General features: G+C 35.0%; 1 protein-coding gene across 1 annotated transcript; it reads right to left on the bottom strand.

Annotated features, from left to right (window-relative positions):
- Positions 1-5,925: 5,925 nt before the first annotated feature.
- Positions 5,926-6,703, bottom strand: LOC113923670 (tRNA wybutosine-synthesizing protein 3 homolog). Its single transcript, XM_035724298.1, is given in 2 exon segments — positions 5,926-6,084; positions 6,086-6,703. Coding segments are annotated over 2 exon segments (777 nt in total).
- Positions 6,704-11,325: the final 4,622 nt, after the last annotated feature.

The following is an 11,325-nucleotide window of genomic DNA, read 5'->3' as shown; positions in this document are numbered from 1 at the left end:
ATATCCAATAAAGGGTTACTATTCAAAATATATAAAGAACTTAGGAAACTCAACACCCAAAAAAGAAGTAATCCAATTTAAGAATGGGGAGAAGACATGAACAGACATTTTTCCAAAGAAGACATACAAATGGCCAACAGACACATGAGAAGATGCTCAACATCACCTATCATCCGAGAAATACAAACGGAAGCCACAATATGACCTCATACCTGTCAGAATGGCTAAAATAAAAAACACAGGAAACAACAGGTGTGGGGGAGCCTGGGTGGCTCAGTCAGTTAAGCATCTGCCTTTGGCTCAGGTCATGATCCCAGGGTCCCCACATCGGGCTCCCTGCTCAGTAGGGAGTCTGCTTCTCTCTCTCCCTCTCCCTCTGTGTGTGCTCTCTCTCTAGCTCTCACTCTCTCTCAAATAAATAAATAATATCTTAAAAAATAAAAGACACAACAGGTGTTAGCAAGCATGTGGAAAAATGCACTGTTGGTGGGAATGTAAACTGATGCAGCCACTGTGGAAAACAAGATTGAGGTTCCTCAAAAAGTAAAAATGGAACTACACTAGCATCCAGTAATCCTACTACTAGGTATTTACCCGAAGGATACAAAAACACTAATTCAAAGGGATACACACACCCCTATGTTTACAGCAGCATTATCTACAATAGCGAAGATATGGAAGCAGCCCAAGTATCCATCAATTGATGAATGGATAAAGAAGAGGTGATATATATACACAATGGAATATTATTCAGCCATAAAAAAGAATGAAGTCTTGCCATTTGCAAGGACATGGATAGAGCTAGAGAGTATAATGCTAAATGAAATAAGTCAGTCAGAGAAAGACAAATGCTGCATGATTTCACTCATATGTGGAATTTAAGAAACAAAACAACAAAGAGAAAAAGAGACAAACCAAAAAATGGACTCTTAACTATAGAGAACAAACTGATGGTTACCAGAGGGGAGTTGGGTGGGGGGATGGGTGAAATAGGTGAAGGGGATTAAGAGGGCACTTATCATGTCTGTTGCACTGAGAAATGTACAGAATTGATGAATCACTCTATTGTATGCCTGAAGCTAATATAACACTGTATGTTAACTGTATTGGAATTAAAATAAAAAAAAATAAACATACATACATAAAATAGTATAATAAAAATATTCAAAGTACAGAAGATAGCAGGGGCACCTGGGTGGCTCAGTCCATGGAGTGTCTAACTCTTGGTTTCAGCTAGGGTCATCATCACAGGATCATGAGATCCAGCCCCACATGGGGCTTCTTGTTCAGCGGGGAGTCTGCTTCCCCTCTCACTCTGCCCCTTCCGCCTGCTCACACACTTACTGTTTCTAAAATAAATAAATAAATAAAATTTTACAAAATACAGAAGATAGAAGAAAAGGAATTAGAGAGATAAAACAACCAAAAAAGCAGGGGCAATCAGGAAATAATTGATAAAATCATATACTTAAATATAACTACATGAGTATTTGTGTTAAATTTTAATATTCTACAACATTTCAATTAAAAGACAGAGATTGACATTAGATCAAAGCACACATGCAGCTCAACTACATGCTATCTCGAAGACATACATATAAATATAAAATACAAATAGGTTTAGTTAAAGAAGAAAAAGAGTGTACCATGCAAATGGTATGCATAAGCAGGCTGAAGTGGCTTTATTAACAACAGATATCTAGATTTCAAGATAAATAGTGTTACCCGAGATTTAGAAGGACATTTCACAATTAAAAAGGACAACATTCATCCTAAAGATATAATCACATATGCACGTGCTTCATAAGAAATCTAAAAACAAACAAAAGAAATCTACAAAATGCAAAAAGCCAAAATTATGGGAATTAAAGCGACAAAAAAAATTCCCAATCACATCTGAAAATTTTAAACCCTTCTCTCAGCAATTGGCAGACATCAGACAAAACCTTCACTGGAGACACAGGATTTGAAAAACCAACTTGATCTAAATTTCACTTACAGAACAGTATTTCCAACTGCAAAGTACGACAACTTTTTTTTAACGTATGCAAGATACTTTGATTTGAATAGACAGTTTTCTAGGTAATAAAACAAATTTCAGTATACTTAAAAGGATGACAGTCATGTTACTCTGAATGGCTGTAATAAAATTAGTAATAATACATCCAGGAAAATACTATGTAAATAAAAGTTAACAATATTTTATAGATAAAATAAAAATATTTTAAACAACATAATTAAGCAATAATGTCTAAATAATCAGTTACTCAAATACAAAATCTCAGTTAATATTAGAAAACACTTCGAGATGGGAGGGAAAATGCAAATAATATATAAAAATATAATTTCAATCATTCATGCTCCTTGAAGGGATTTTGGGAGCATTCACTAAAAACACAAGTCCCATGAGAATATGACAAAACTCTTAGGGAAGTTTTTAGATCTCCAGTTGGTGGTGGTTAAATCAACTTTTTCTGGATCATGAGAATCAGAGAAATCTTCCTGGGACATCTGGATTCAACAAAGAGAAGGAGCAACAACCCCAGTTTTATCAAAGCTTCCCACTGTGTTTAAAATGAGTTCACTTATGATGCTCTGGTAGAAGTGGAAGGGAGATAGATACATGAGGTAAGGGGGTTCTGCTTAATTCAAGAAAGACAGTTCTACAATAAATTAACAATAACTGAATGCTTGATAATATTTTTAAGCATTTACATGTATTGTTCATTTAGTACACACAGAACACTTTTGTAGCTATGATTTTTGGTTTTGTAGGTATGATTAAGCTCTTTTACAGATAAACAACTTGAAGTTAAGAGGTGAAGAATCATGTGGTCGTAGAGTAAGTAGGTGAATTAGGACTTAAAGTCATGTAGGGATGGATAAAAAAATGGAATATATATAAAAAATAGAATATTATTCAGCCATAAGAAGGAAGGAAATCTTGCCGTTTGTGACAACTTGGATGCACTTGAAGGATATCATGCTGTGAAGTAAGCCAGACATAGAAAGGTTAAGCATTGTTTGATTTCACTTATATGTGGAATCTAAAAAAGGTTAACTCACAGAAGCAGAGTAGAATGATGGTTCCCAGGGGTTGGAGTTGGGGGGGAGAGAATGGGAGTTGTTGGTCAAAGGGTGCAAACTTTTAGTTGTAAGATAAATAAGCTCTATGGGTCTAATGTACAACATGGTGACTATAGTTAATAATACTGTATTCTAGAAATGAAATTTGCTGAGAGTAGTTATTAAATGTTCCTACCACACACAAAAATTGTATCTATGTGAAGTGATGGATGTGTTAATTAGCTTGATTATGGTAATCATTTCACAATGTATACGTATATCAAAACATCACACTGTATACCTTAAATACATACAATTCTTATTTGTCAGTTATACTTCAATAAAGCTAGGAAAAAAATACTCAAGAAGTTTGATTCAAAGTTCTGGGAACTAACCACCTGCTATTAAAGCCTCTAGACTGCGGCACATAATACATAAGGAATGGAGAGAGCTTTTGCAGAAAGACAACACAGATGGGAAAAATGACAATGGTGAACTGAAAAAGCCATTTAATGCCTCACTTTTTCTGCCAGAATCTAAAAGAGTATCTGCCAAAGACTAAGTCAGAGATGAAAGTGATGGTAGAACACTTTGAATAGTTCATACATCCCAGAATTATCCTGATTCTCTGGCAGAAGGTTACCAGTGCCCCTCCTCCAAAACAATAGTTGCCTTCTTAGGAAAACAAGGAAATATATTTATAATTTGTATTCTGAATGAAGGAAAATTGGCAAGTGATATTTTAAAATTTCATTTATTTAAATTTGCCATCTCTGAGAGCAGAGACAGTATTTCTTAACACTGTAGTAATTAATACATGATGTGTAATGTCTTATTTTATTTAATGTATCGTTATTACACTACTGCCAAGGTGCAATAAAAGAAAATTAAAATGGCCAGGAAGGCATAATATATGGCATTTTTTCCCCCTGAATCATGCTTTTAAATAATAGTCAGTGCAGTGTCATCCAGGCCATTTGGGGATTACAAATTGTATTATTAATAAATTGTTTGCCTGAGATGAATTGAAGTAGCAGAGGCAATGCAAGTTAGATGTATCTTTCAAAGACTGTGAAGAAACTAATGTTTATGGAAGGATGTGCGTTTCCCAACTGGTGACAAATTAACCCAAGTTAACATGGTGGGTGACAACGATTGGGAAAAGATCTACTCCCTGCCATCCACTTCCTTTCCTCCCAACACTTTATCAATGCAACAGCCTTCTTCTAGATGTATTTCCTGAAAATTGTACCCAAAGAGAGTAGGTACAGTGTACAGATTGCAGAGTAGAACCTATGGTCATAGGCTTCTGCCTCTACCAGCAGCCAGAAGGATCATAGTCTCAAAAATCTGTGGTGGTTAATTAGGTCTTTGGCCCTCCCAACAATACTTGCTTCTAAATATTTCCTTATAAATATCCTGAAAATCTGGATAGGGTCCAGATATTTTTTGTCCATGTAATTCCATATTTTCATATGGGAAAAGACAGAATACATTAAAACAATATGTGAAGAAACAAAGAAATACAGGTACATGTTTTTTTTTCAATATTTGTTAAGATGAAGAGAGGAGAAGCATCATGACAGATTTAGGAAAGAAGTTACAGAAGGCCCAGGCTACAGAGAGAGAGACAGAGAGAGAGAAACTATTATCCTGATGTGTAAGGGCATAGGTTGGTTATGCCTGTTTTTGTCCTTTATCTCTCAAAGTTGCATATGTGAACCTCTGTTCATATTGTTGTAAACCATCAATTTGTATTGTCCCACAGTATTTTATTTGGCCACATGTACCACACTATTTATCTACTCTACTGCTGGTGGGAATTTGGGTAATTTCTTATGCATGTATATTACAAATTGTGCTTTTATGAATATTCTAAAACAGGTATTTTGGTAAGCACATGCATGTGTTTCTCTGGGTAAAATTAAGAGTAGAAAGGATATGTCAGTTAGTGTGGGTATGTTAGATGTGTCTCCTGTATTAGATACTTCCAAATAACAAAAGGGCTGCACGAATGTATACTCCTAGCAGCAGTGTGTGAGTTCTGCATGATCCACATTGTTCCTGGTCCCTTGATAGTCATCTTTTAGAGCTTAGCAATTCTTTTGTGTACAGAGTAAACTGATTAACTTCAATTTTGATTTTTCTGGTGAATTAAGAAATTGTGAATTTTTTCAGATTTTTATTCATTATTCAGGTACCTTCTTTTATAAAGTGTCTGTTCAAGGTGTTTTTTCATTTTTCTATTGGTATTGTCTATTTTTAACATAATCTTGTTGATTTACAGCTATTGTTTATAGATTTAGAATATAAGTCCTCTGTCAGATACATGCATTTGGAAAAATCATCTTCCAAACGGGGATTGCCATTTCACCCTCTTATTGATGTCCTTTGATAGACAAAAGGTATAAACTGTATACATTATAATTTATTTTATTTTCCTCTGGGTTTAGGATTTTGTTGCCTTCTTAAGAAATATTAGTAAATTCAACATAGTGAAAATGTTACTTCTATTTATCCTACAAAGCTAGAATTATCTTGTTGTAAACCATTATTCAGATGTAAAATCAATCTGCAAAATATAAAATATTCATATATTTTTCAAAATGTTTTTTTGGTATTAAAAAGTCAATTTTAATTTTGCAATGAATCACTATGTGACTAAAACAGATGGTATTTAATAAGCAAATATTATACAGAGCTATTTTAAAAAGCTAAAGATTTCTCTCAAATATAGAGAAAGAATAAATCTTGCTTTTCTGAATGGCTCATATACTCAAGAAACTAAAATACTCTTCTAAAGAGCAGCTTTGTATTATCTATTAGAAACATTATTCTACCAAGACCGAATCTTAGTAATTAATCTTCAGGGAAGATAGTAACACTGATTCCTAGGGCATCATCATTTTCACATTCTTTAACATTTTCTTCAGTAAAACATTTGCTGTGTGCTTCTTCTGGGTTTCTTTCCTTCTTACGAGTATACGATGATTTATTTTTTGTCTTTGATTTTCTCTTTGGGACGTGCATTAGTAATGTTTTCTTTTTCCAAAGCATGCTGTAGGCAGTTATAAAGCCTTTCAATTCTCTTCTTGTTTTCCTCCATTTTTTGATTTGCTATCTTTAACAGGAAGTCAATATATTCCTCAGTCACCATCAGTTTTCCCTTATGGCTTAATGGAACTTCTAAGCCATGTGTGCTCCGGATAGCCAACATAGTCTTTCCTCTCTTTCCCACGGTTATGCCGGAGTTCCTGAAACCAGAATCTATTGCCACTGAATGCAGAATCTGTGCATCCTGCAACTGTCGACACTGCACATGAAGAACGAATGGTTCAAATTTCAAAATGGCATCACCATTTGCTTTCTTCAGAGCTGCCATCACATCATCCTTTACACAAGGTTTGTGTGTAACCAGTAGCCAGCAACGGTTTTGCTTTTGAACCTCAAAACCATTTATATCCCCGTCTAGGAGGATGATGCGCCCAGCGCAGGAACTGGTGGTGAAGTACGGTTCTCGCCCATTCAGGAGCTGCACAAGTTCTACCACGTTCTCGTCCACACTGCCCTTCCGGCTGAGGTCCGCTTTGCTCAGACACTGCGCCTTCCATCTCCTGAACTCTGCGGTATGATCCATCCGAGGAAGGATTTAGAGTCTATACTTTGACGTTAGCCCATGCCTCTCCCTGAGGGAAGCCATTTTGAAGCGGGTGGTGGCCAGAAAGTCAAAATGTTTTTTAAAATAGGTTTCTAAGAGATGCAGTACATTTTTAATGATGAAAAGGTGAAAAACACATGTTTTGGATTATGTTACTATATTTAATAAACACCTTTGAGAAGAAAAAAGTGACATTTGCATTTTGACTTTTTCAACCTATGAACATGGTCCATCCAGGACTTTCATAATGCATCTTAATAGAATTTTGAAGTTTTCAGTTCAGTAATCTTGCACACCTTTCTTTAAATTTATTCTTAGAAACTTACTTTTGATGCTATTGTTAGGAGCAATTTTTAATTGCACTTTTCATTTATTTTAATGTAACAGAAGAATCCAATATTTTGTATATTGATCTTATATCTAACAAACTCATCAAGAGCATATTAATTTTATATTTCTACAATTGCTTTTATGTTCTAGGTAAATAAGTCATCTATGAGTAATAACAGCTTGATGTTTTCCTTCAAATTGTAGATGTCTTTGAATTTTTTTCCCTCACCTTGCGATGGCTTGGCTATCTAGTAGAAGACTTAACAGGGGTAGTGTTAAAAGGCATTTTTTCTTTCATTCCCTTTCCCAGGAATACCTGAATATTAGGTATTTCTCCACTGAATTCAATCTTTACTGTAGATATTTTAAACAATTTTTCCTTAATTTCTTAATTTCAGAATCCTAGATAACCTAGTGAGGCTATGGATGAGAAACAATCTTACTTTCAAGCCAATCTATTCTTAGCTTCTTTATTTTCCTATAAATTTTTTTCTTGAAAACTGAGTAGGCTCGGGCATTTTGTTTTGTTTTATTTTTATTTTTTGCTTGTTTTGCTTCCTATCTCATTTCTCTATATTCATATCCCATTAAAAGGAGCTTAAAGAAACCAGTTAGCACTTTTGAAATCTGGCCACAAATTTCCTTTTCTAGATCAAAGAATAAGATATTCTCTTTTCCATGTTACTACAGATGATAGTTTTGCTAAATATTCTGCATCTACATGAACAACTATAGTGGTTCAGAGAAGCAATGGTCTTGCTTTTTTAGTTAGAAGAGGTTGTGTGTGTAGGCCATTCCTAATACCTGGTTTATGATTTGGCTAATTGAGCCAAGAAGCTGCTGCTTTAGGTGGAAGAGACAGCATAGTCTTTAGAAAGTTGGGTCCACTTTAATTTCCATGGCCCCAGATTTGAAGGATAACCACATTCTCTTTCAAGATATTTTGGCCAGGAATGGCACCGCTTTCTAGCTATCCATATAAGCTACCTTTTATTTTAGTCACTGAAGTTTGGTGAGCTGGCTTTGTGTTGTCTCTGTAGTGCAATGTAATAGTCAATATTTTTGTCATTATTCAAATGGTAGCAAATAAATCAGGAAAAATGAGGAAAAGGAACATGCTTATGTTCTGTTTCTTGTTTTTTGTTTTTTTCCTTCTGCGTTACTTGGAATAAAGACATTTAAACGCATCAACACTGTTTTACAGGATTCATGCTGGCATTTACCATGAAGTCATGTTTTGAGTCTTCTATATATTCAGATTCCCCATTGCATCATTTATATGAATGTACAGTAAGCACTATGATACATATATCTGCATTTCTGGAAGTGTCTAACATTTGCAAATATTTTATCATAGCTTTCATTAAAAGAACCATCTAGCTGAGAAGTCACAGAATAAATATATGAAAAAGTTAAACACCATTACAAGAGATACATAAATATTCAACACAGCGATGTAAAAGGATCATAAGATAATTCATGCTCAACAAAAATTTTTATAGACTCAAACTGAATAGAACTATTGAGGGGGTAAAGGAAATAGAATGGTTAGTTCATTTTCTTCAGAGCTTCAAAACCAATGGGAAGTGTAACCACAATTCTAAAAAATTCTAGAGTATGTATAAAGAAAATCGAAAATCCATGGGAAGGCATAGAGCAGGTTGTGGAAATTATCAGGTCACCTGCTGATAATTCAGATAACTCCAATTATAGAATTCACCCATAAAAAGTAGGCATTATGGTGAATTCTTAATGAGGTAATGAAGTGTGATAGGGTTTGGCTCAGACAGTGAAAGATTCAAGAGTCAATTCCAGCCCACAACAGTCAGTGGTATTTTTAAATGATTCTACTTCAATTCTTAAATGTCATCACTTCTTGTGGGGCATCAGAAAGAGAGGCCTCTCTCCCCTTATGTCTTCCTTCACTTAAAATTAATAGTTTTTTTTTTTTTTGCTGTCAAATTTCATTTCATATTTGATTGTGTGTCAACTCTTCTTTGTGAATAGCTATTTTAGGTAGAAAAAAAGTCACAATTCTATTTTCTGGTGATGGCCAAGAAAAAAAACAAGTAATTGATCTGTGTGTTCTGCTTTACTGCTCATTTTAAATGTCTCCAATCATCCTGAGTTGTAAATTATCTATTTGTTCTTTTAAACCCTAATTTTTCTACTTAACTTCCACCATAGAATTAGGGTCAAGGACTATGTCAGTCTTCACAACACTAAGATATTAATCCTAAACTACTTTCTCCCCAGAATTCTATCTTCATGCTTCTACTCTGTCCCACACTCCAATTTTTTGATGCTGACAAATTTCCAATGTGGTTGCCTAATTTTCCCACTTGTGATGACTCCCACTTAATATTTCCAAGGACATTTAGGTGAGTTAGGAAGCTTGGAGGAGGGGATAAATTACTGGGAGCAGAGTCATTGTGGCATTTCTAGATTTCTGCCAGTCCCTCTGAGCCAAGGTATTATGCAAAAGTAAGGCTGGGAAGGATACAGGTTTAGTGGGGCCTAAATATTAATAGTTCGTGGAACCCTTTTAAGGTAAAAACCCACAAAACTATGAATACAAAACGAAGTAAAAATAAAAGTAGATATTTCTTTAGAATGAGGAAATAAGAGGCCTTGGAAGGGGGCTGTTGTGAGGGACCCTGAAGTATAAGCTACATTATTAGTTTATATTGAAACCTCTCATGGAGGAAAATATCTTAGGGCATGATGTTTGAAGAATCATTAACAAGATCCCTTGTCTACTGAAAAGAAATCCACTAGAGTTGAATTTAAATGTAATAAAATAATAATCTTATTTACTAAAATAAATCAAATTGAAGTTTTTCTTTTTCCCCATTCTTTTCTTTTCCTTTAAATTGAGGTATAATTGATACATAACATTTTAGTTTTAGGTGTACAACATAATGATTCAATATTTGTATACATTGTGAAATGATCACCACAAGTCTAGTTACCACCCATCCTTAAAAAAAGCTGCAAAATGTTTTTCTTGCAATGAGAACATTTTTTATTATCTTATTTTATTTAAATTCAATTAATTAACAAATAGCGTATCATTAGTTTCAGATGTAGAGTTCAGTTGTTCATCAGTTACATATAATACCCAGTGCTCCTTACATCACGTGCCCTCCTTAATGTCCATCACCCAGTTACCCCATCCCACCACCCACCTCCCTTCCAGCAACCCTCGGGTTGTTTCCTGTAGTTGAGAGTCTCTTAGGGTTTGTCTCCCTCTCTGATTTCATCTTATTTTATTTTCTCCTCCTTTCCCCTATGACCCTCTGTTTTGTTTCTTAAATTCCACCTATGAGTGAAACCGTATGATAATTGTCTTTCTCTGATTGATTTATTTTGCTTAGCATAATACCCTCTAGTTCCATCCACGTCGTTGCAAATGGCAAGATCTCATTCTTTCTATGGCTGAGTAATATTCCATTGTGTATATATACCACATATTCTTTATCCATTCATCTGTTGATGGACGTCTGGGCTCTTTCCATAGTTTGGCTATTGTGGACATTGCTGCTATAAACATTGGGGTGCAGGTGCCCCTTCAGATCACAACGTTTGTATTCTTTGGGTAAATACCTACTAGTGCAATTGCTGGGTTGTAGGGTAGCTCTATTTTTAACTTCTTGAGGAACCTCCATACTGTTTTCCAGAGTGGCTGTACCAGCTTGCATTCCCACCAACAGTGTAAGAGGGTTCCTCTTTCTCTGCATCCTCGACAACATTTGTTGTTTCCTGACTTGTTAATTTTAGCCATCCTGACTAGTGTGAGGTGGTATCTCATTGGGGTTTTGATTTGCATTTCCCTGATGCTAAGTGATGTTGAGCATTTTTTCATGTGTCTGTTGGCCATTTGTATGTCTTCTTTGGAGATATATCTACTCATGTCTTCTGCCCATTTCTTGACTGGGTTATTATTTTTTTGGGGGGGTGCAGTGAGAACTTTTAAGATTTGCTTCCTTGGTAACTTTTGGTGACTTTCAAATATGCAATACATATTATTAACTCCGGTCACCATGCTGTACATTACATCTCCATGACTTATTTATTTTATAACTGGAATTTTATACCTTTGGACTCCCTTTTCCTATTTCACCCACCTCCATCCCCCACTTCTGGCAACAACAAATCTATTCTCTGTATCTATAAGTTCGGTTTCTTATTTCACTTAGTATAATGCCCTCCAGGTCCTTCCATGTTTCAGCAATTGGCAAGATTAAATTCTTTTTTTATGGTTGAGTTTT

Source organism: Zalophus californianus, chromosome 15 (genome assembly GCF_009762305.2).
Source record: "Zalophus californianus isolate mZalCal1 chromosome 15, mZalCal1.pri.v2, whole genome shotgun sequence".
Lineage (NCBI taxonomy): Eukaryota > Metazoa > Chordata > Mammalia > Carnivora > Otariidae > Zalophus > Zalophus californianus.
Note: the sequence above shows the minus strand (reverse complement) of the source record. Positions and strands in the feature narration are given on the sequence as shown.